Source organism: Gracilinanus agilis, chromosome 2 (assembly GCF_016433145.1).
Source record: "Gracilinanus agilis isolate LMUSP501 chromosome 2, AgileGrace, whole genome shotgun sequence".
Lineage (NCBI taxonomy): Eukaryota > Metazoa > Chordata > Mammalia > Didelphimorphia > Didelphidae > Gracilinanus > Gracilinanus agilis.
In genome coordinates this window covers 651,068,945-651,095,959 of record NC_058131.1, presented here as the reverse complement: position 1 = coordinate 651,095,959, position 27,015 = coordinate 651,068,945, and the positions used below count along the sequence as shown (strand labels likewise).

At 37.5% G+C, this 27,015-nt stretch overlaps 1 protein-coding gene across 1 annotated transcript; it reads left to right on the top strand.

Annotated features, from left to right (window-relative positions):
* Positions 1–1,157: 1,157 nt before the first annotated feature.
* LOC123236366 (cytochrome P450 2C44-like) lies at positions 1,158–27,015 on the top strand. The gene is made up of 9 exons (XM_044662692.1): positions 1,158–1,328; positions 7,944–8,106; positions 11,662–11,811; positions 13,004–13,164; positions 15,144–15,320; positions 18,513–18,654; positions 20,663–20,850; positions 21,953–22,094; positions 26,142–27,015. The coding sequence occupies exons 1-9, from the start codon at positions 1,158–1,160 to the stop codon at positions 26,321–26,323; spliced, it is 1,476 nt and encodes a 491-aa protein (XP_044518627.1). The 3' UTR covers positions 26,324–27,015.

The window sequence follows — 27,015 nt, the reverse complement described above, 5'->3', positions numbered from 1 at the left end:
AAGGAAGGAAAGAAAGAAGGGAGAACACCAAAAAAATCCTACAGTAAAATAAGAAGCAAAATCATTTCCTGAAGGAATGACCAGGTTTGGAAGGACAAAGACCAGAAATCCCAACCTCCTCCTAATCCCTTTGAGCTAGGTCTTGGATCTTAAGCATCTGGCCCATGTAGTAAAGGATACCAAATCTTTGTAGGTCACAATAGATCTCTAGTATGAAGTGGTGATGAATGGGAGCAGCATCAGAAAATATTTGGGCTTAAGGTAAGACAAGGAATTTCCCTATAAAATCATCAATCTGATCATGAGTTAGGGAATTCCTAATAATGTGGCTCAGAGATAATTGTTTTTCTGGGTTAATTCTGTCCCAAGGTCAGGGTTGATACTGAGAATACGAACTATCTGGATTTCCTCCTCCCCTAGAGATACTTTGAAGAAATACCAATTATTTGCCCTATTAGAGGTCTTTTCTGAAGGACTGACTCCTTCCATATGGGAAAAATAGACAATGTCACCTCCTCCCTGTTGTAAGAAATCTAGTCATCTTCCAATAATATATTCTCCATTGCTCCTCTAAGGAGTTAAGTGTTGCCCTCTAACTATAAGATTTGTCTGATGACCCCTGGATATTATAGCAGTAGTTTTGTGGAAAGACTCTATCTATTCCAGATTCCAGTAAGCAAAGACTTACACTACACTTGTCTTTGTCACTGTCCTTAAGAGTGAAATAGTCATTCTCAAAAGCTAAGCAAATGAACCCTTGATTTGCAGTCCTTGGGAAAAGACAAATCTTCCCCCTCTTTCCCCAACACCTGAACACACAAAACACCTGAATACTCATTTAATGATAGATTGGAGAAGGGAAAGAAGCTGAAAAATGACCAAAAAATTGAATAGGTACAGAAACAGTCTGAGGCTAACTATTCTCATTCAATAAAGATTAACCCCAATACTAACAAAGGAACTTGCAGAAGAACATTGTATTGAACTTGTCCTTTTCCTACAGATGATGCAATCAAAAATCATTTAAATATCAAATTCCATTTGCTTCTAGCATCCCAGACTCTCTACTGGTTGATCAGTCCTGACCTCTTTTTTGTTACTAGTCATTGCCACCTTTGCATTTGTGCCCTGGAATTTCATTAGTCACTGTAGCTGCCATGGATTTCTGGGTTCTTGCCACTCTTGCCCTTGTCTGTTTTTTATTTTTCCAGTTAACATGGAGCAAAGGATATAAAGCAAGGAGGCTCCCACCTGGCCCAATTCCTCTTCCCATCCTTGGGAACATGCTACAGATGGACTCCAAGGATCGCTTTACATTTTTTGACAAGGTAAGGGGTTTTATCCTGTGATTCAATGGGAGCAATTGAGCCATCCCTAAGTAACTCCCCTGAAGATTAGAAGTCATGTTAAGAGTTTCAAATTCAATTGTTTCAATTCAGTACAATTTCAAGAGGGATTCAAGTGCTCTTTATGTGCCAAACACTATGCTGGACACTGGGAATACAGAGATAAAAAGCAGAGAGTTCCTGCCCTTAAAGGCTTTACACTCTACTAGAGAAAAACAACACAGAAAAGAAAATACAAGTTGTCTACACAGAATCATTTGGCATAGAAGGTGAGCATGAGTAACTAGTGGAATGAAGAAAGGCTCTTATCATTGGATCAAAGAATTTAGAGAGAGAGATGATTTAAGAGGTCATGGAGTCTCATGCTCTTATCCTATAGATACAGAAACTTGAGGCTCCAAGAGGTTAAATGAATTGAACAAGGTTACAAAGATAGCAAAGGGCTCATTCAAAGGCACTGTTCTTTCTAGCCTCCTACATCCCTTTCCTTGGAAGGCTATTTGAGCTGAGCCTTGAAGGAAGGTAAAGATTATGAGAGGCAAAAATGATGACAGAGAAACTCTCCAGGCATGGTAGACAAGCCATAGCAAAAATGGACTATCATTTATGGAGAATAACAGAGAGGCCAGAACATACCTTTGTGGCACATAAAGACAAAGTATAAGAACTAGTCTAGTGAGCTGTAGATCACACATTTAGAACTGCAATTGACATCGAGCCCAATTCTTTCTTCTTACAGATAAGGAAATCAAGTCCAGGAGAAATGAAACAAGATTGCCAGAGTAAAAAAGAGTTCTTTCTATTGTCATGATTCTACAGAGCCAGGTTTCCCATAAATTTCCTAGGAGGTGACATTATGAAGCTTCTGGTTTTTGCAATGAAACTCGATACAGTGGCTCACTTTAAAGAATAAGTTCATGGCCAAAGTAGCATGATCCTATGATGTCCTAGAGGGCAAACACGGGTTCACTTTTGCCTTTGTGTCCTCAGTCTCTTGACACTGAACTCCCTCCCTTCAAGGTTCTGCTTTCCTTCTAATCTTGGTTGCACTGGTTTTGTTTGTATTAATATCTTTTAATTTAATTAGGATTATCCATTTTATATTGTATAATGTTCTCTGTTTCTTGTTTGGTCATAAATTCTTCCTTTGTCCATACATCTGATAGGTAAATTATATCATGTTCCACTAATTTGCTTATGGGATCACTATCATGTACCATGTTGACCTTATCCTGGTATTTCATGTGAGATGTTGGTCTGTCTTCAGATTCTGGTTACCATTTTCTAATTTTCCAAACTGTTTTTCAGATCTTACACTTTGAAGGAAAAATGAAAAATTATAAATCTAAGTCACAAGATCCCAGATAAATGTCTAAACAACCTGATTGAAGCTCAATCTAAATTTACATAATTGGAGAATGCAAAATAAGAATATATTTTCTTCAAATTCTCTTTTATGTACCAGAAAAGCTTACTTTCCTAGTCACAGGGGACAGAAAGGTTCATCTCTGTCCTTCTTCCTTCTTTCTAATTCTAGAATAAACTAGAATAAAGATATTGAGCCCAAAGGCAAGTGTGGCTTCTTGAGTGGACATTGTAGCCTCTCCAATATTCCTAGACATATCTGAGATATCATAGCAATAAGGAGATAAAGTCAGTATTTATATAGTAACTACTATGTATCAGATAATATGTGAAGCATTTTTTACAAATATTATCTCATTTGAATATCATAACAAACCTGGAAGCTAATTGCTACTATTATTCACACTTCACAGTTGAAGAATTTGTCAAAATAAGGTTACTATAACTTTTTCCTGTTGTTTGTTGTTTGTCTATTTCCTTCTACTAATCTACTTTTCTTTCTTAGCCAGTATCAGAAGGTTTTTGATAACTACTGCTTCATATTTTTAGTCTATCTATAGTTATTTTAAATTATTTCAAACATCTCTTACCATCTCTTCTTTTATGGCTTTTTTAGTGATATAAAGAAATACTGTTGATTTATGTGGGTTTATTTTGTATCCTGCTACTTTGCTAAACATTATTGATAGTTTCCACTAAATTTTGAGTAAAATCTCTAGGATTTTCCATATATACCATCATATTGTCGGTGAAGAGAGACAATTTTATTCTGTGGGTTCATTCTGATTCCTTCAATTTCTTTTTCTTCTCTTATTGTGAGGCTGTCCACTGACTTCACTAAAGTTCCTGGTGGGTAGAACACTAGAAAGGGGAAACTAGAGACTGAATGAATATGGGTGTGAAGTTAAAGTCTAAGGAAAGGAGATCATAAGATGAGAAGAAATCACACAGACACAGAGAGTTTCATCATAAAGTAGGTCTGACAGTGAGTTAAGTTTGTGATATATTGTTTTAGTCACCGGGATAATATTTTATTTAGGATTTTTGCATCTATATTCATTAATTAAATTGGCCTACCATTTTCTCTCAATGTTTCTACTCTTCCTGATTTACATATCAGCACCATATTTGTTACATAAGAGGATCTGACAGGATTCCTTCTTTACAAAGTATTCTAAATAATTTATTTAATATTGGAATTAGCTGATTTTTAAATGTTTGATAGAATTCACTTGCAAGTTCAACTGGTCATGATGCTTTTTTCTTATGAAGTTCATTCATGGCCTATCCAATTTCCTTTTCTAAAATAGGTTCATTTAGAGAGTCTATTTCCCCTTCTGTTAGTACTGTTAGGTTTAAAACTAATATCCACCCACATTCTTATTCTCTGTAAAGTTTATTAATCATCACTTGAAATAGAAAAGATAGAGAAGCATAGCTTTTTAAGTCTCTTACTCTAAGTCTGTCTGACCACCAGTAGCTCAGCCTTGGAAGATTCTCCATCCCGGCCAGCTCTGGGAAGTTCTGAGCCAAAAAGACCCAGGTGGGCTCCATCCAGACCCTTTTATCATGTAGATAATGGGATAGACCCAGTCAGCAATCCAGGAGGGGGGAGGGGATGAAATTCCCTCTGCACAGTACTAAGGCAGTTCATAATTTTGTAAGTATTCATCCACTTCACTTAAATTGTTAAATTTGTTGGCATATAATTGGGAAAACTTATGAAAATTGGCAAAAAGTAAAGATTCAGATTTTTCCTGTAAGAATTCATTGTTTGCTAAAAAATTGTTGGGAATACTGAAAAGCAATCTGGCAGAAACTAGGTAAAGACCAAATCTTTCCCCATTTACCAAGATAAAATCAAAATGAATACATAATTTAGATGTAATGGGAGATATTATAAGTCAATTAGAAGGACATGGAACACATTGCTTAACAGATTTATGAAAAGGAGAAGAAATTATGAATAAATAGGAGGTAGAGAACACTGTGAGATGTAAAATGAATGTTCTGGATTACATTAAATTAAAAAGTTTTATGTAAATAAGGCTATTTTATCAAGACTAGAAGGAAAGTAGAAAATTGGGGAAAAATTTACAGACAGTTTTTCAGATAAGGGTCTTTTATCTAAAATATACATGGGGGTGGGGGTGGGCAGCTGGGTAGCTCAGTGGACTGAGAGTCAGGCCTAGAGATGGGAGGGCCTAAGTTCGAATCTGGCCTCAGATACTTCCCAGCTGTGTGACTCTGGGCAAGTCACTTAACCCCCTTTGCCTAACCCTTACCACTCTTCTGTCTTGGAGCCAATACATAGTATTGGCTAAGAAGGAAGGTAAGGGTTTTTAAAAAATAAAAAAATAAAATATACAGGGAACTTTGATAAATTTGAAGAATATGAACCATCTCCCCGATTAACAAACTATTAAAAGATATGGACAGTTAAACAAAAAAAATTTTACTTATTTCTTAGAATCCATACTAAGTATCAGTTCCAAGATGGAAAAGTGTTAATCCACTGGGTTAAGTTATTTGCCCAGGGTCACACAGCTGGGAAATGTTTGTGGTCCAATTTGAACCCAGTAACTCTTGTTCCTAGGCCTGTTTTTCTATCTGTTGAGCTACATAGCTGCCCCTCAGATAGTTTGTAGATGAAGAAATAAAAGCTAGATATAGCCATATGAAAACATGCTCTAAATCATTACTGATTAAAGAAATGCAAATCAAAGCAATTTTGAGATATCAACTCATGCTTAACAGATTGGCTAAAATGATAAAAGGACAAAATGACAAAATTTCAGGGGATGTGGAAAATGAGGTTATTAATACCCTGTTGGTGGAATTTTGAACTGATCCAACCAGTTTGGAAAGGAATATTGAATTATATCCAAAGAGTTATGAAACTGAGTCTACCCTTTGAACCAGCAATACCACTTTTAGGTCCTAAGGTGATCAGGAAAGAAGGGAAAAAAACCTGTATGTTCTGAAATATTTATAGCAACTCTCTTTGCAGTGGGGAAGAGTTGGAAACTAAAGGGATGCCCATCAGTTTGAGGAATGACTGAATAAGTTATGGAATATGATTGTGATGAAATACTACTATGTAGCAGAAATGACATTTTGAGGCATGCAGGTTCGTTTTTTGAAAAACATGTAAGACCTAAATGATTAGAACCAAGAGAACATTATATATAGCAACAGAAATATTGTTTGAAGAATAACTATGAATGTACACCTTCATAAAAAGAACTGATAAATAGAAACATCCATGTGTAAGAGGGAAAATTATGAGACTGGCCATCCATTAATAATTTTATTAATCAAAAGGTAGTTAGGAGGAAAAGATGGAAGAATAGGAGAGAGATATACAGTTTACTTTCCTTATTGCTCCATATAGCTTGCTATTCTGTGGCCACCATTGGGGCTCCCTAGCCACACTGTACAGGGAAGTCTAGCTAGCAACAAACACAGAAGAGAGGGAAATCTGCTCTTGCCACAGTTAATCAAAACTTATTTCTGCCCCTAACTCTCACACACACCACATCTCAGTAGCCAAATGTGGCTTTCTATTTTGCCTGAGCAGCCCCGGGGGATGGTCCAGAGGGCAATGCAGGGGATGTCACCCTGTTCCCTGTCTCGTGATCTCTTGTCTCTATTGCTGCCTTTTTCCTACTGCCATTGTATCCTCTTGACTCAATTCACTCCATGATTTCCTTCACACAATCCTCGCCTTCAGGTCAAGTTCAGGTATGCAGGTAAACTATGTGACCCCAGAAAGGGGAGAGGGTTAATTTCCTTCATACACATAATATACTTGTGTGTGTGAAATCATGCCTTTAGTCCTGGAAACATGAAGAGGGAGGGAGATACATGGGAAATTTGATGTAATAAAATAAATTTAATTTAAACTAAAAAAAAAAAAGCTCAAGTCACACAAATAGAAAAGAAAGGAAAAGAAAAGAAATAGAAAAGTTAAGTAACTTACTTAAAGTCACAGATATGATAATCATTTGAAGCTGGATTTTCACTCAGATCTTCCTGATTACAAGCTTAGTGCTCTATCCACTGTGATACCTAGCTGTTCCAGAGCTAAAGATGTGTTTTTTACCTTGCCTCTGAAAGGAGAATTAACAAAATTGGCCTTCTTCTCCCATTTCAAGTCAGGAGGCTTCTTTAAGTGTGGTCCATATTTATTCAAGACATGTAGTACTAATCAAGTCCATCCCTGGAATGGTCACCATTTAAGGCTCTTACAAAACATCTCTTTCTTCCTTAGGATTTCTTCTAATCTATTGCTTCTGATCAAAGCACCCAAATGATGGTGAAGTAGGTCTCAAGTTGAACCCCTAGGGAGTGGAAACACAGAAGAAAAACAACTGCTTGATCACATGGGTTGATGGGGAAATGATTGGGGATATTGACTCTAAATGAGCACCCAAGTGCTCCATATCAATAATATGGAAATAGGTCTTGATCAATGACACATGTAGAACCCAGTGAAATTGCATAATGGCTATGAGAGGGGTTAAAGGGGGGGAGGGAAAGAGCATGAATCTTGTAACCATGGGAAAATATTCTTAATTAATTAATTAATTAAAGATTTTTAAAAAATAACTTTTAAAGCATGAAAAAGAAAAAACTTATTATATAGATTTAAAAAAAAGTAGAACCCTAAGGTAACAAGAAAGGTATAACTTTGTTCAAATTTCAGGAATGCCAGTTCCCCATGGGTTGGGGCTCTTCTAACATGAATCTTCTGACCCAATTAGATTCTTAGTTCCATGTCCTGGTCTCCTTAATGGGAAACCACCCAACCAATTAATCCTGTTCCTATCATGAACCATCTCCCAAACTGAAGAATATTACCCTGTTTTCCTGTGGGAAACATTTCTCTACCAATATGCAAAAGGAAGGAGGCAGGAAGAAAGAGGAGAGAGTGGTAAATTGGGAAAATTGGAAAGAAAAATTAGCATTGTTGGAGCCTGACTTTCCCCAAGTCACTCCAAATGATGGCAGAGGCTTCTAAGACAGCTTGATATTGTAGGACACCCTGAGAATAACGTCCAGATTGATTTCTGTCCTTCAGTTGGCTGCCATCCCATATATAGAAAGGAGTGTGTTCCTAAAACAGGTGGCAGTGGTCAGTTTTAATAAAAACCTTTGTGAATTTCTATCCAAGCAATGTCTTTAGGGGTTTAACTATGACTGAAAAATGACTTTCGGACCTCTTTCTAGATGTCTAAAAAGTATGGCCCTGTGTATACTGTGTACGTAGGGCTGCAGAGAATTGTTGTACTGCATGGATATGAAGCAATAAAGGAAGCTCTGATTGACCAGGGAGATGACTTTCTAAACAGAGCACCCCTACCAATATTTGAGGATATCTTAAAAGGACACGGTAAGTTTCAGCCCTAAACATTATCTAAAGTTAGCTATAATTATTCTTCTATCATGGAACATTATTATATCCAAAGATCTAAAGTACAACATCACTCAAAGGGCTATGGAGAGGGATATGGTAGGTATGACTTGGTGAAATAAATTACCAACAAGAAATTATAAAATGAAGATTAGTGTAAAGAATGTCATTAAAAATACGTATGATGGAAAGAGAAGATGACCTGATCATGTGGTAAGTGCCAGGATACTGGTAGCTAAAAGTAGAATCTTAACTCAGACCAGTTCCCTGTCATCAAGCCCTGAAGTCTGTCATGAGTACTGACATCACTGATCTATCTTTTACACATAAAGAAATTGACACCTCAGGGAAGATAAAAGACTTGCCCACAGTGATATAGATGCTATACATTAAAAATGGGATTGGGTACCCAAAATCTCTGTTGAATTTGAACCTAGAACTCTATTCTTTATATCATGCCAACCTTTTGCTCAGCTGGCATAGCCTTGAAAAACCCAAGATAATCTTCAGGATAGGTTGGGATACCAAAGCAAAGAAAAGAAAAAGCGCATAAAGAAATAGGAAATGATTGGCCAAAGTCATTAACAAATATCACACACACACACACACACACACACACACACACACACACACACATCTAAGCAGGATTCAACAATATTTCAGCCAGAATACTATGAACTCTTAGAACTATAAACAAATAGGATTTATGCCAGGAATGCAAGAGTGACTCAGTAAACAACAAGATAATGACAGTATCAATACACATTATCCATTTATAACAAAAGGTCTATTTTGACTATAATTTTTAGAGTAGAATAAGGTAATTTAGTATGAAATTATCCTTAATGTGATAAATACTATTTTTTAGAAGCCAAAGGTAAATTATGGGAAAAAACTAAAGGCATTCCTACTAAGGATCAAAGTAAATTTGTCCTATTATTTGAGTTTACTTAGTTTTTAAAAATTAATTATTTTATTACAGAATTGAGAGTCATCAACCAAAATAGACATTTTCATTTTGAAAAGATAGTAAAGGGGGCAATTGATCTGTGAATATAGCATAAGTAGCATGTCCTTTTTAAAATATGTATCAACCTGCCCTGCTCTTTGCTGAGTTCATATCTGAATTTCCTCCTGTCATTTATATAGTTCTTGAGAGTTAGGCTGTTGAAAACCAAGACTTTTTTCAATCATCCAGTCATTAGAGGTCCTGGGCTCACATTTCTCCTTAGCACTTTATTCCAGGGGAATTTTAAGACCCATTCCAATGGAACTGAGGTTAATTGACACTTGGAATATATCTGTCCTAGTCACCAGAGGAGAGACAAAGATTTGAAATACTCATCTTAGAACCAACAAGGCATGAGCAGGACTAGACAGAGCTAACCAGATCCTGAATCTCTTTTCCAGGCCATTTGTACATACATGGATAGGATGGGTTATTTTCCTTTCAGTCTCTTCATTAGTCTCTTTCTTTCTTTTTTAAAGCTATGAAGCCTAATTTTACTGTTTCTTTCAAATATAGGGATACAATTTAATCCCATAAAAACTGATAATTTATTAGGATCTTGCCTGCATTGCAACACAATTTCTATCTCTTCCTCTTCTTCCTCTGTCATATGATACATGTGTGTCCTCTAGCACTTAGGTTACTGTAATCCCCTGAGACTACTCAACCTCATAATCCCTTTCTCTTTGGTGCTTTAGGGATATATTGAGCAAAGGTTGAAAAAGGCCCTCTATGAAACTCAAAAGAGAATGCAATATTGTGGCATTGACTTACCTCAATAGTCCAGGGCAGTGATGGGCAAACTTTTTAAAGAGGGAGCCAAAGGAAAGGAAATGCTAATCTGTCAGGCTGTTTCTAAGGCAACTGTATTGTATCCTACTCATTGTATTTGTCAGATTAGAAATAATGTTGGAGGGCAGGATAGAACATTTCAGGAGGCCATAGTTTACCCATCACTGGTCTAGGGGAAATGTTATCAGAGTCTCTTTGTCTAATTAGAATTGTGGCTTCAGCCCTTACTCAACAACAAAAAATATCCCTTGACTTGCTACATTTAAATAAATCCTAATTATGCATACTTGTCAAATTGGAGTTTATCACAAGCATATGCTAACTATACAATATTTACAAGTGATCAAAGAATAACAAGATTACCATCAAAATGTGTCTTTTTAAAAAACCAATTACTATTGACCCATAGCTTCTTCCAGAATCACTCTGCTCACTATCAGGTTATAGGCATTCCTCAAACTGGTTATTTCCAGACCTAGTTCAGATTCCTAGACTCAGTTGCTACTACAAAAAGTAGCAGTCATCCCAAATGCTGAATTTGAAGAATATCCTTTCACAACTTGAACACTCCTTTGTTATTCCTTTTCTTCCCCAGAAGTCAAATTAGCCACACAGTTCTATTGCTAACAGAGACTTCTGTTTCAAGGGCAAAAAATTCTTTAAAATTTTCTTGTTTTATCACTAGTGGAGTGGAGTAGAATCCTCATACTCAGATCAATGGTGGAGAGAAATCCCTTTGGCCTCTTTCTTCTTGATCTTGAAATGCTACCCTTTAAAAGTCCCTGACAGCCTACATCTCTCATTACTTCTATCTCCAGCATCTCTAATCCTGGGATTTTTTTCTTCTTCCCTCAGATTTATGGGTAGAGCTGGTCTATTGTGGGTATGGGAGAGAGCAAAACTGAGTTTATCAAATCAGGGAAAAATAGATGTTATTCTAGTAAACTCCCCAAATCCCTGAGATAGGTACTACTGACTATATTTTACTATCCAAGAAGGAAGTTCACAGAAATGAGCCTGGTGTCACAGTTTAGTAAGGGGCAGAGACATGATTTGAACCTATTTCTCTACTTAGGAGTCTGGCACTACTTCCACTCTGTATTCTCCCTCAAAGTCCATGATCCAGTTGGACACAGTTCCAAGCAGGCATTTTATTAATAGAAGAATTCTGATGGCTCTCTGATAACAAGTTTACATTGGTCTTGCATCAAAGAAGCCAACCATAAGATCACCAATTGATGGCTTTGCTCTCTCTATCCTTTTTCCTGGCACTATCATAACCATTATCAACATAGTCGATGATGACAACAATGAAAACCACTGGCATTTGCATAGTATTTCAAACTGCTCCTAACACATTATTTCATTTTAGCCCCAAAACACCTCTGAGGACTAAGTGTATATATTTATGTATTATTATCCCCAATTTGTTTGTGAGGGTACTGAGGATTTGAGAGGTTAAATGCTTTCCCAAGATCATAATTTAAGACAGTGTCTGAAACAGGATTTGAATTCAGGTCTATCTGACTCAATTCCAGAATTTTCCCTACCATGCTGCCTAATGAGGTACTGTCTCATCTGTCACAGGTTCCCTTCGACCTGACCCATCCCCCACTATCTCCCATCTGCACAATGCTCCAAGCACTTGAATTTTGCCCTCCCTCAAACTTCTCATCTTCTGAGAGTCATACCATGAAATGACTTCCTGTCTACTCTGATTATTCTTTTCTCAGGATTTTTTTCAAGCAATGGTGAAAAGTGGAGGCAGAACAGACGTTTCTCCCTCATGACCCTGAGGAACTTTGGGATGGGGAAGAGAAGTATTGAGGAGAGAGTGCAGGAAGAAGCCCAGTGTCTGGTGGAGGAGCTCTGGAAAACAAAGGGTTGGTTTACACTGTTCATTTGCTGGGAATGTGGAACCTTCCCACTTGACAATACCCAATTTCAAACCTCTTCTCTGGTGGGAGGAGCTCATTGTCTCTGCTTGACCGCCTTGACTGGTTTTAGTCATTCAGGTGGATATTCAATTCAAAAAGTATTTTACAATGTAGTATACATTGTAAGTATATGTAATATATATTCTTCATATAAAATGTAGTGTGTGTATTTATTGAATATAATACATACATATTATATGTAAACATATATAATATTGTAAATATATATAGTATACAATGTAGAGTCCCAGATAAAAGGTGATGGTATGATGCCTTGACACAAAACCACCCTACTTTCAAAGCATTTGCAATATACTGGGGCAAAAAGAAGGGACTATTGGAGTCTGATTACAGATCAAAATATGCCATCTTCTACTTTATATCTTTCACGAAATTTTTTTTGAATGTGTGATATGTGTCCTCTCATAACATGAGCAATATGGACATACAAATCATGTGAATGCACTGGAATATAACCTATATCAGATTATTGACTGCCTGGTGAGGGAGGGGGATTGAGGGAGGAAGAGAATCTGAATTGTAAAGTGTCAGAAAACAATTGTCAAAAACTGTTTCTAGATGTAATTTGAAAAAAAAGTTAAGTTTAAAAAAACCCCAAACAATATACTGGGTCAATAGAGCATATGCAGAAATAAATAAATACTACATATGAATATGTAAACAAAAATATAATATATATTATTTATACGTGCATATATAAGATATTACAAAGTACTTTCAAGATGGAAGTCAAACACTAAATACTGGGAGAATCACAATAGCTTTTGTGTAGAAGGTAATATCTAAGCTGAGCCTTGGAGAGAGGTAGAGATTATGAGAAAGAAAGAGCAAGAAAATTCTAATCAGGGAGTCAAGCCTGTACAAAGGCAGAAAGAGGTTAGGGATATAGGTAATAGAATGTTGTCTATGAAGAATATCAATTCTTATCTAATACTAATGTCATAATTAGGGCTAAAGGAAAGAGTCCAAGGGAAAATATTAGGTCAATCTTAAGAAATCTGAAACCAGTATTCAGATCTAACTGGACAGAAGTTGAGTCCCTGCCCTCTTAGAGCTGAATTACTAAGAAGTATGATATCAAAGTTGTTTTTCCTTTGGTGGCTTCCCCATCCATTAGGTCAGTTCTTTGACCCCACCTTCATCCTGGGCTGTGCTCCCTGCAATGTGATCTGCTCCATTCTCTTTAACAATCGCTTCAACTATGATGATGAGACATTTCTGAGACTAATGAGAATGTTCAATGAAAACTTTCGTCTCTCAAACACACTATGGGTCCAGGTAAGGTCAAGGTTGTCTTATGCTTGTATGACTGATCACTGAATTCCTAGATCTGTTTGAATTGTGGATTAGGGGAGCATCTGTTCTCTGAGAAGTGCAGTCACAGCCAAATTCCAATAGACCATACCATAATGGAGAAGAATAGGGAGCACATGACAGTGAGGAGCATGCTTCACCCTATAGAAGAGTGTCCTCTGCTTCCTTCTCCTAATTCAAATGAGGTTGCTATGAAAAGGGAACTGAACTTGAGATCAGTCACACAGCCTGAGTTTCCAGTGACATCTATGGTCCTTTTCCAGCTCCATAAAATTCTGTGAATGCACCATGATTCCCAATGAAGTTAGTCCCAAAACCCCAAGAGGAAATCTGGATCAAGGTAGGTGGCTGAGAAAGGAGTCATAGAATCCCAGAGTTCTGAGAGACCACTATCAGTCAACTGTGGGAGTCCAGCCCTGACAGGATGCAGGAGGGCCTTTGGAGGAAATCAGCTTTGGTGGTTTGAGAAAGGAGATGAGAGACAGCTAACGTTTTATCTTCTGCCAGGCACCACAAAGAAACTGCTCTAACCAAGCTCCCATGGATTTTGTTTTTATATGCTTGTTAGTTACTCATAATTTTGGTATGCAGTTTCATTTTCAACATACATTTTTCCTTACAGATAATGTAATAAGTCATACATTAACTTCTACAAAATTACAAAGTCGTTTGATTTGGGCATTCTATAAATGTCCTATATTCTTTGGTTCTAAAAAGATGCACAGCTTTAGAGGTTATTTCTTCACTCAACCGTGAGGTACAAGACATGAGGTTAAGCTAAGAATAATGTTCATTATACTAACCAATTACACAATTAATCAATAGTTATTCATTACAGTAACTTCGTTACAATAATTTTTCATCCTCCAGTAACTTTCAATATTTTTCAAAGCTATGTTTGACATGTTTCCTAGGCTGTGGGTTTAACAAAACAATCCGGAGGAGTGGGACTTAACCAGCCTTTCCATGGAAGGCAACTTTTTCTTTTTCATCCATTGTCTTCCTAGGTTAACATACCAAATCATGAAAGATTGATGTTCCTGGCTTTCTATTATATAAGCTCCTGTATATGAGAGTGGAAAATCTAAGTACAGTTTTGTTGGGGGGTTTATACCTAGTAGAGTCCCATCTACCATCCCTTATTATCACTATAGGAACAAATGGATCATTAGTAGATTGGGAAAATATTTCTTTCAACTCTACAGGAATTTGATTCTCATTTATGCCATTTGCATAACCAAGAAGAGTCGTTAACATTAAATCAGTATCTGCTAAGTTGTTAAGAAGTGACTTTAGGGGGATTTCTGTATTTCCCTGAGGCTGAGTAAGAATAATAATCATACCAATTTCAATAATATGGAGTATTAGTAAGAGAAGAGTCACACAGGGGAGTCTGAGTGGGTATTTCCATCCTTCCTGAGGGCCGATTTGCAGTCCCAGAATTCTACCTGTGCCCATGTCAGACAGCATGGATTTGATGGCTCCCGGCAGTCAACCTTCTTTTAGGAGTGCTTACCAACCTCCATCTCCATGCATTGTGTATCACCTTTAGAATGCCTAGGAGGACCATTTCTATGTGGCTGGCTTCAGTGAGCTATAAGGTAGTTCCTCCACTATTAGTCTGAAATAAAGAAATGTACAGAAAGGGAGCAGCTAGGTGGATCAATGGATAGAAAACTAGGCTACAAACTGGGAAGTTCTGGGTCCAAATTTTGCCTCAGAGACATCCAGATACCCTGAGCAGGTCATCTAACCCCCATTAGGTAGCCCTTATGACTCTTCTGCCTTGGAACCAATACACAATTTTGTATTGGAGGGAAGATGAGGGTTAAAAAAAATGGGCAAAAGATAGTTTCTGCAATGAAAAGAAATAGTAATAACAAAATTTTTTTCTTTATTAAATCTTTTTTCTCATGGGGTGGGGTGTGTTTTCTACCTTTTAGCTCTACAATATGTATCCTTCACTCATAAAACATCTGCCTGGAAGTCATAGAACCATTCATAAAAATATGGGCAAAGTTAGGGTTTTCATAATGGATGAAGTGAAGAAGCATCAGGAAACCCTAGATCCGAACAATCCTCGGGACTATATTGACTGTTTCCTCATCAAAATGCAACAGGTACAGGGGGCAGCTGGGTAGCTCAGTGAATTGAGACTCAGGCCTAGAGATGGGAAGTCCTGGGTTCAAATCTGGCCTCAGACACTTCCCAACTGTGTGACCCTGGACAAGTCACTTGACCCCCATTGCCCACCCTTACCACTCTTCCACCTATGAGACAATACACAGAAGTTAAGGGTTTAAAAAATGTAAAAAAAAAAATGCAACAGGTACAGTAGATGGAAGAGCTCTGCCTTTTAGCTGAAGTTGAAATGGATAATTTGAAGGCTTAAACAAGCATTTTGTGTGGAATAAGCTTAAGCTGTGAAATCACTTTTGAAACCTTTTTAGGGGAGGGGAAGAAATCCTTGGAAATAATCATTAGGGCAAGAGACAATCTCTGGGGTCCAAAGGCTGTCTTCAAGGTAGGTAATGATGGACTAAGGAGAGATGTATTATTGTGTTAGGCTATTCCATAGCACAAGGTAACTAGGTGTTATACTATATAGATTGCTAGACTTTGAGTTAGGAAGACCTGAGTTCAAATCCTACTAAAGATATATACGCTTGATAGGTGACCCTGGGGTAGTTCTCTAACATCTCTGAGCCTCAGTTTCCTTCACTATAAAATAAAGATAATAATTATTTAACAGCATGAAAATCAAATGAGATTACATGGGTAAATTACTTTGTGAACTTTAAAAAAATTCTATCCTGGGGGCAGCTGGGTAGCTCAGTGGATTGAGAGCCAGGCCTAGAGATGGGAGGTCCTAGGTTCAAACCTGGCCATAGTCATTTCCCAGTTGTGTGACCCTGGGCAAGTCACTTAACTCCCATTGCCTAACCCTTACCACTCTTCTGCCTTGGAGCCAATACACAGTATTGACTCCAAAATGGAAGGTAAGGGTTTAAAAAAAGAATTTCTATTCAAGGATAGATTTTCCTCCACATATTTATATGTTTAGATGGATAAATAAAAAGGTAGATAAAGAGAGATAATATATAGAATAAATAGGAATATATAATATAGGTATGTATATCATATATAATATGTAAATATAGGTTACATATAAATGTTACATTGATTTAATAATATATCAATGTAAAAAGTATACATTTTATGCATATGTTTATATATTTATATATGTATATAATGTTAAATATAAATAAACAGAAGAAAATACCCAAGAAATAGGAATAGTTCAAGATGTGGATAGCTGCAAAGAGGTCAAGTATGATGAAGACTGAGAAAAAGACTTTGGATTTAGCAATTTAAGGATTTTTGCTCTCTTCAGAGTGACTAGACCCACCTGTCATCCACAGAGTATCATAGTTAATACTTGTCCTGGTCTCAATGGGACTTATCTAGACATGATATCATGAGAACTTCTCAACCTTGAGAGAGAGAAGAGACTGCCAAGTCAGGCTTCCACTATTCAGCCTAGCTTCAAAGTAGAGCAGAACCAAGGTCATGGATCCACTCCCTCAAGGTCACATGGGAGGGCATGAGGCAAAGGCAAATCTGTGCTGAACCTCAGGAAGGGAAAGAAAAGGCAGAAGCAAATGCTAGAGGCAGCTATTCTTGTCCACAGCCAGAGTTGAAGAGACAGCATCAAAAGCAAGACTTCAGAAATGTGTAATACTTGCCATTAAATTAGGCCATATACTTGCAAACAAATTGATTCCATAGGTCCTTTCACCAAGGGTGAAAGAGTGCCTATTGACACTGGAAATTCAGCCAAGAAAAAGAGAATTTGGGAATGAGAGGAGCATCACACCTTAAGTCAATACTTGTCAATCACTTGTCCTAATCCTTTTCTTATATTTCCTATTGAATCAAGAGCATCCTACCCTGATTTACAAAGGACAATGTTCCCCTCAGTCTATCCATGTTGTGCTCTGGTGGCACAGAGAGGGATGCTCCATTCACCCTCTCCACAGTATCTGAGGACATTTTTTGCATGCCCTGTTCCTTTGTCCACCCACCCGATGTGAGCATTTCCTCCCTCCACTGTCTAGGGTAATGCAGAGGACTCACAGATAGCTTGAAGTTGCAGTTTGGGCATGAGGTCTAGAAAAGATTCACCGATGCTGGTCTAGATGATCCATTAGAGAATCATTCATTCATCTTCTAGTCTGGTAGAGGAGGAATTTAAGGGGGTGAAGATAGCACACAATCTTCTACACTTTACTCAACAGCCAAAGGACAAAATCTATTAATTATGACTTTGTTAAAGACAGCAAGAAGCTGAAAGCACCTCATCATCTCTCTACTTGTTTAGTTGTGATTCCTCACATAGAAAATCCCATTCCTCCTGTCTTTCCAACTGTCAACAGGGTTTGTAGGTTAAATCTACAGATTAAATGAAGAGAAATTACCTGCTAGTCAACAGACTAACATTGAGAGACATCTATAATTATTAATCACTAATAAAGCCTTTTAGGGCAGCTAGGGGGTGAAATGGATAGAATGCCAGGCCAGGAGTCAGGAAGATACATCTTCCTTGAGTTCAAATTTGGCCTTTGACATTTACTAGCTGCATGACCCTGGGCAAGTCACTGAATCTTGTTTGCCTCAGTTTCCTCAACTATAAAATGAGCTAGAGAAGTTAATAGCAAACCACTCTAGTATTTCTGCCAAGAAAATGGATCATAAAGAGTCAGGACATAACTGAAAATGACTGAACAATAATAAAGTTTTATCTTCTTTATATATATACACATTATAATATATATATTATAATATATATTATTATTATCTCAGTATGTCTAAGTGGAATAAGAAGTGTAGCTAATCTGATCAGACTATCTTGGTAGTGGACCAGGTCTCTATAATCTCAGAATGTCTAGATGTGACCAGAGAGCTAATTAATCTTATCAGAATGTCTAGGTGGGATCAAGAACTAAGACAATAGAGCCCTTCTTTTGAAAGAGAATGCAGGCTGAGAATGTCTTTATTTACACAACCTACCAGGCTGCATTTCATTGTCATCTAAAGTTATTTTTAATATTGGAAGGAGAAGAGAAGATGGTTCCCTTAAGCTCACAGCACTATCCATCAGGTCTTCTCTAGTTGAAGTCATTATTTCCGTATAGCCTATTATCTAATCATGTTCATAGAGATTTCATATCCTATTACATGCCATACTGGGAGAGCTTTAGAATTTCAAATGTCTGCTTCTTTGACACATTTAATAATGCTACTTTCTTCAGGAGAAACTGAACCCACAGTCTGTATTCAACTATCAGGAATTGGTGGCCACTGCATCTAATTTGTTTTCTGCTGGTACAGAAACAATAGCCAACACAGTGAGATATGGGCTTTTACTGCTCATGAAATACCCAAAGATTCAAGGTAAGAGAAATCATTCCCTATGACCCACACAATTGAGAGGGCATCAGAAGGAAAGAGAGAGACTATTAAGCCCTCACCTTGGTCTTGACTTGTTATTGTGAGCAGCAATACTACACCTGATACGATGTCTTTACATAGCTGATGTTGTCCTGGAGGAAATTTAACCAGTAAATAGAATCTGGCCATTTCTAAGAGCACAATATAATTTATTAATAGGGGCATGTGATCTATAAATAAAGGGCAGATCAATGGCATGTCTGCATTTGTGTCAAAGACTCGAACGATATTCTTTTATACCCAGATATGTCTTCTTTCTGACTGACCTGACAGTACATCATTGAGATCTCCCCTGGAAATCCCAATTGATGAACATTTTAATGAAGAGGTTGGTTAAGAATTTTCAGCTCCTCCATATCTTTTGATGGGGAGGGGCAGTGGACTAACCCTAAGATGCAGCAAATCATGCCCCTTCTGATTCCTAAAGAATTCAGTTGCTATCAATCTTTTTTTTTTTTATAATTTTTTTTTTAATTTTTAACCCTTGTACTTTGGTGTATTGTCTCATAGGTGGAAGATTGGTAAGGGTGGGCAATGGGGGTCAAGTGACTTGCCCAGGGTCACACAGCTGGGAAGTGGCTGAGGCCGGGTTTGAACCTAGGACCTCCTGTCTCTAGGCCTGACTCTCACTCCACTGAGCTACCCAGCTGCCCCTATCAATCTTAACCAGAATAACAGAAACCATCACAATCAGGATTTCATTTGCTTATTCTCTTTGTAGATTAAGTCAATCCAAACATTAATGAAGGAAACAAGAGAAAAACCCCTATTCCCTGGAAGAGGATCTAACTTAAACTGGATCCTATTTGTAAACAAAAGTTGCAGTCCATGTGGATTTTTGGATTGGGGCCCAGTTGAAAGTAGTTAATGAACAGATGCATTGTACACTAGAAGGACTTTTTCTGGGGTGGGGTAATGACAAAAATAGGAAGATAAGGGATGAATTGCAATTTAATACTTGGTTATTAATATCATAGTATAATATTAATTCCCTTCATTGTTGAACTGAATACAGCTCATAATTAAGGGTTATGTGACCATTATAATTTTTTATCTTGGTGATAAAGATGATGATTTCAACTGGCCTATCACAAGTAAAAAAAGGTGAATCCCAAAGTCAGTTAGCAACAAATTGAAATCACTGGATCCCAAATCAATTTTTCCCAAACATGTTATAACTAAAGGTGATCAAGACTGAGAACCATGAGATTCTAGTTGTAATCTTTACTTTGGCAGTAAGGAATTATGATGTCTTGTGAATAAAACTTTATTTTCTTGGTCTCACACTTCTCATTTATAAAATAAGCTAATTGCTAAAGACTCCAAGAATTAATTTCCTATGAAATAATAACATGACAGAACAACTAGGTGATACAGTAAATAGGGTGTCACATCTGAAGTCAGAAAGACTTAATTTCTTGCTTTCAAATGTGGCCTGTTACTTTTTAGATGTGTGACCCAGGAAAGTGGCTCAGCCCTGTTTGCCTCAGTTTCTTCAACTGTAAAAAATGAGCTGGAGAAGGAAGTATCAAACCGCTCCAGTATCTTTGCCAAGAAAACACCAAATGGTATCTCAAAGAGTCAGAAAGGACTGTACATTAGCAATAATAGTATGAAGATAATAGAGTTGGATTTTTATTAGTCATTGTCAACAAGTAAACTTAAGGAAAACTTGCTCTAAAACAGGGATTCTTAACCTTTCCAAGGAACACGGACCTCTTGAAAGACTGGTGAAGCCTAGTGTATCTTCTTTGTACATAGTTGTTTGTATTTTGTCTCCTTCATTAGCCTGAGCCCCTCCAGAGTACAAATTATCTTTTTTCTTTTACAAATTCACAACACTTAAAATAATTCCTTGTATATAGCCGATACTTCATAAATGCTGTTGTCTGACTAACCAATAAACATGTTCATTAGACTTTGCTATTCATTGTCATTCATCTCAATACAGCCAAAGTTCACGAAGAAATTGACCGAGTCCTTGGCTCAAGTAGAAAACCCTCCATGCAGGACAGAGTGAAGATGCCTTATGTGGATGCTGTTGTGCATGAGATACAGAGATATATTCATCTTCTGCCCTTCGGTCTTCCACGATTAGCAGTCCAGGACATCCACTTCCAAAAATATGTGATTCCCAAGGTCAGATGTGTTTCTTTTCATTATGATTTTCACAAGGCACAAAATCATCCTCTTTGAAGTGGGCACAGAATGCCAGTTCTATTTGCTTAATGTGTCCTATGGAGACACTTAGAGAAGCATTTGTGTCATAGAGAATAGAGGGAGCTGTCCTCTAAAGGTAGGAGAGCTATACTCAAAGTCCTGCTTCTAACATATACTGAGTGTGTTAACACATACTGGAAGATCACCTTACCTCTTGGGGCTCCTGACATCTAAGATTCTAAGTTATGAAGCAGATGTCCAATTAGCAGAGAGAATTTCCTCAACAATCCATTTCTGATTCCTTCTATCAGTAAAATCCCAGGGCTATTTCCCTGCCAAATGAAGAGGCCTTTTATCCTGTTCACTGATGAAGAGAAGTCATATGTTATATAGGCAGCTAGGTGGTGCAGTGAACTGAGTACTCCTCCTCCTGAGTTTGAATCTGGCCTCAGATACTTACCAGGTATGTGACCCTGGGAAACTCACTGAACCATGCTTGCCTCAATTTCCTCATTTGTAAAATGAGCTGAAGAAGGAAGTGGCAAACCACTTCACTTTCTTTGCCTAGAAAACCCCAAATGAGGTGACAAAAGAGTCAGACACAAATGAAAAGACTGAACAACCTCTGTTATACTGGGACTAGCCCATGTACAAGAGTTAGGAGATATTAGATCTTCTTTGCCACTCTCTAACAGTGTTAACTGAGAAGGCACATCATCCCTTGGGACAAGCCACTCCCAAGTCTCCAAAGTCTTTTTTTTTTTTTTTAACCAAAAGCAGCCTCTTAAAACCATCAAGGGCATGAAAATACTTGATTCCATCTTCCATGAATCTTATATATCAATGCTGTATATGTCATTGACTACTATATGTCACCTTTCAAAGAACTTAGAAATCACCAGATAGAATGTTGATGAATAAAAACTCTTGACTTTAAGCTATTTTTTTAAAAAGTGGCTATGGATTACTTATATTTCATCTACGATAAAAGCATACACCTAGAACATTTCATGTTAGAAATTTTATATAACTTATAGATATGTGGCATATCCCAGCTAACATCCTAATTTCTTGATTCCAGGGCACAAGTGTATTTCCCTTGCTCTACTCCATCTTGTATGATAGAAAAGCATTTCCGAATCCATACGAGTTTGACCCAGAGAACTTCTTAGACAAATCTGGAAACTTTCAGAAGAATGACCACTTTGTACCTTTTTCTTTGGGTAAATATAATGTATATTTCTGTCCATTTGTCAGTTTCATTGACTGAACCAAAACAGAGATATCGGTAATCAAACTCCAAAGGAGATTGGTATAATTGTTGAACCAAAGAAATGTTTAGCCAGATTGAATACAGCATGGGGTAGTGGAGAGTAGACTACATTTAGACTGAGGAGCTTGGAGTTTGAATCACATCTCTGATACTTGTAATGATGTCACTATGATCAAATCAGTTAATCTCTGACACTCAGATTCCTCCAAAGTAAAATAAGGAGAATAACACCTAGATCTTATAGGTGTTATGGGAAAAGTGCTTGGAAAACATTAGAGCACAATAAAAAGTAAATTATTATGATTATTATAATTATTTCAATCATTAAGAAAATTGGATCAGAATGGCATATGTAAAACCCAGTGGAATTACTTGTTGGCTGGGGGTGGGGTGGGAAGAGGAGAGAGAAAGAACATGAACTATGGAACCATGGAAAAATATTCTAAATCAATTAATTAAATAAATATTTTCAATTAAAAAAAGAAAATTGGATCAGGTCAGCTAATTATTTAGGGATCAAAGTATTGTTTGATGAGAGCTGTACCAATTTAGACGTAGGCACAGGTAATGCTTCCTGATTGATTGTTAAGGATTTGGAATCAGGAGAAACTGGGGTTTTAATTGTATTTCATATGTATATTAATTATGTAACCATGTGTGAGTCTTTTGATCTAGCTGAACCTCAGTTTCCTAAACTAAAAAATGTTGATAATAATTCCTTTAGTACCTGCTTTATAGAGTTTTGTGAAGATAATAACTCTGTCAACTATTCTGGAACTATAACTCCTATATAAATGTAAGTCTTGAGTTTTTAAATGATCCAGCCATTCTCAACACCCATATTCAGAGAAGAGAGAGAGTGTGAGGCATAGTGAATAGAAGGCTAGCCTTGGGAGTCAGGAAGCCCTGGGATATAGTCCTGCCTCAGAAACATCATCACTGTGTGTCTGTGTCTGTGGAGAAAGTCACTTGATTTTTGGGTCCTTGGGAAATTCTTTAAGACTCAAGTTATCAAGGATTTGCCCACCTGCAACTGCAAAGGGAATTATAAAGATTAAAAATTTATGGTTTGAGTAAAATATATGAAAGTTATAATAATGGTTGTTGCTGATTCAAAGTATTATTGCTCAAAGTTGAAGCGACCTTTAATAGCTTTTATTTACAAAATAGGGGGAAAGTGTAAAAGGAGAGAAATACAAAAGGGTAGAGAAGACATTAACCTATCTAACTAAATATTGCTCTGGTGCTTTACTCTGCCAGAACTTGTTGACCTTCAATAAGAATTAAACTCTCTCAGAAGACAGGAAGGGAAAGTGTTATGCCAGTGGTAAAATCACTGCTAGGGGCTTTGGAGCCAGTAACTGGACTAGCAGGAGATCAAGGGTTGGATGTTAACAAGGTTGAGCAACCTCAGCTTGGGAATGAACTTGATTAAGTATAAATTTAAACCCTGGAAGCTAAGGGCCCAGTGAATCTACACTGCTAGCTGTTAGGCTCCTTTATGATGTCTGGTGGGTATGACGGCTCCTCCATGCTGAGGTAACTGCCTCTTATTGGTTGAATGGCAGACCTGCTGGCAGACCAGCAGGAAGTCGGAACTGGACTTCCTATCCCAGGAATGGGTACTCAGTATTCTCACTTCTTCCCTAATCTCCTTACCCTTGATAGTATTGGAATAATCACAAGATTCTCTGATTAAAGGCTAAGGGATTTATTGAAACTGGGAAGGAATAACCAAGGTAAGAGGGCTTACGTGTTATTAAGCTCTTGCTATGGTCAGCTTACTGGTGCTGTTTAAGGTCCTAAGAATGTCTTGGCAGTCTGAGGGCTGGCTGCCCTCGGCCAGAGCAAAATGGTCTCTGAATAATAAATAATTTGATCCACTAGCTCAGGGGGCGGCAACCTTTTTGGCCATGAGAACCATAAACGTCACATTTTTTAAAATGTAATTTTGTGAGAGCCGTACAGTGCTCACAGTGCGCACTCCTGTAACAGTGCCTAAAAAAAAATTGACTTTATGGCTCCTGCAGAAAGAGCCATATCTGCCTCTCAAAAGAGCCAGATATGGCTTGAGAGCCATATGTTGCCGACCCCTGCACTAGCTAATTAGTTGTAAAGGAAATAGATATTGTTAGGTTGGTCTTAAGGTCCTAATAACTAGGCTAACCTCTTTTCCTAACCACAATTCCACCACCCTTCTCCATTCTTCACTACCTGGAGCCCCAGGGGAAGGTCAGGGATAAGTAGGTGATCAGGGAGAAGACAGGGGAAAACAGAACCCAGTGTTGGGTTTGCAGGGGCTTTTTATAGTCTCAGCCCAACTGCCAGTTGGCACCTGCCCCATGGTGCATGCCATTGGCAAGATTCCATTCAGGGTAACTAACAGCTTAGCCTAGGCCAATATTGCAATGCACAAAACACTGAATTACAAAAGCCAGCTATCTACTCAGTCAAGTTCCCTCAAAGGGGCAGGTCAAGAGGATGACTGGAGCTGAAGGTGACTCCTGAGGTTGATTCTTCCTTAAGCTTACTCTCTTCTTGAAGCTGACCTCCTTCTTGAAGTCTACTTCCCTAGCCTCAGAAATTCAGGGCCTTTTATAAAAATGGCTTTTTGACTCTTCCCCTCTTCACAGGGGCCAATCACAGCTTCCAAATTGTTTAGCACTGCCCAGGGAATAGTGTTTGTGGGAACCACTTCTCACCTTCTGGAGATGTGAATACTCATCAAAAGGGTTCACAGATTCCTGGCTGATTGAGTTCCTGAGGGTGTGAATTCTCTAAGTGGTTTACAAGCTCCTCCACCTAGTTTAAACATTTGTTGATTCAATCAAAAGGTAGACAAAGAAGAGTTGATCCTATCTTCACAATCTAGTGAATTACTAAATAGGGGTACTTAAGTTATTATTAACCAAAGTGTTAAGTCCAATTAGGCAAAGAGAATAAATGATTCCCTTTTTACAGGTGTAAACTCAGAATAGTTAAAGAGAACCAAGAATTTCCCTTCACAGGGTCATGAAGTCCAATCCCAACCTCAAGCAAACAGCCTGTATCTCTAGATCATCAAGTGATTACCCATCGAGCTTCTTTTCCCTCCAAGTCTTCTTACTGTTGCTTATTCTTTTTTAAATCTTTAATTAATTAATTTATTTTTATTTTGAATATTTCCCATAGTTACATGTTTCATGTTCTTTCCCTCTCCCCAAACCCCCTAAGCCCCCTTAGCCGACACACAATTCCACTGGGTTTTACATGAATCATTGATTAAGACCTAATTCCATATTATTGATAGTTGGACTAGAGTTATTGTTTAGTGTCTTCGTCCTCAATAATATCCCCATCAGCCCATGTGTTCAAGCAGTAGTTTTTCCTCTGTGTTTCTCCTCCCACAGTTCTTCCTCTAAATGTGGCTAGTTTTCTTTCTCATAAGTCCTTCAGCCTTGCTCTGGATCCTTGCATTGCTGCTAGTAGAGAAGTCTGTTATGTTCAGATTGTACCACAGTGTATCAGCCTCTGTGTAAAATGTTATCCTGGTTCTGCTCCTTTCACCCTGCATCAGTTCCTGGAGGTCATTCCAGTTCACATGGAATTCCTCCAGGTCTTTATTCCTTTGAGCCCAATAGCATTCCATCACCAACTGTTGCTTATTCTTAAGAATACAATTCACCAGCATTTCACTTATTCTGAAAATATTACATGTGAATGTCATTCCTCTGATTCTGACACTTGAAACACATGCCAGGAGCACCTTAGCCACCTGGATTTGCACCTATTTAATTCCCTGCCTACTTGACAATGGGACCACCATGGAAATCTCCAGTATAAGGCAGTTCACTGCCATTTCCAACTGACATTAAGTGAGAACCTAACTTAAGATAACTCATCACATGGGTCCTATCAGCTTTCTCCTCACAGTTTTCTTGATCAATATATTTGTCTCTCCTGTTGCACTAATTCATTTAAATGGCTATCATAAAGCAGACTCTTTGGTTCCTTTTAGGAAAACGCCTCTGTCTTGGAGAGAACCTGGCACGTATGGAGGTGTTTCTCTTCCTGACTACTATTCTGCAGAACTTCACTTTGAAGCCCATGGTTGAGCCAAAAGAACTTGACACCACCCCACTCAGAACTGGACTTGTCAACATCCCCCCAATGTACAAGTTAGCTTTTATTCCTAGATAAAATGATGGACAGTCTTTATTTTATGGTCATATAAGTTAGTTTCATTGCTTTGTTCCCGTAACACAGACAGTCAATATTTTAAATGATTATCAACGTATTCTTGGTGTTTGGTGTTTGGAAGACATTGCTACCCTCCCCAAGGTAAAAACAGTTTCTGGAAGAAAATTAGGGAAACATTTGAAGACAGGAAAAGAGAACAACAATAATATATAATATGATTACATTTTTTAAAAAGCCACAAAATGGAGGGAAAAACTATCAAAATAAAACAAATCCAAAAGGAACTCAAAAATAAAGAATCTTTATTTCAGAACACAAACACAATTTACCTATTTTAAACAGAATATAAATGATCTAGATATTATGTTTTAACATGTTATTTTATGCATTTGTTTATTAAATGATTTTTGATGAAGGTGGTAACTAAGTGTATAATATTTTTTAAAAAGAACAGTAATTACACAGTTCCTGCAAGAGAGACATACATGACCAAGGAACAATAACAACATCATTCTTGCTCCTCTTGTTTGGCAACAGCAAAGAAATACTCCAAAGGGAAATCATATGCTCAGTTCAAGGGTTTATTCTGAATCTTAAGAAATTCTGGAAAGGCTGCAAATTGTCCTTGGCAAATGGTTCTAAATCTTGTTGTAGTATTGATTATAGAAAAATAAAGGAATCTCATCTTAGAA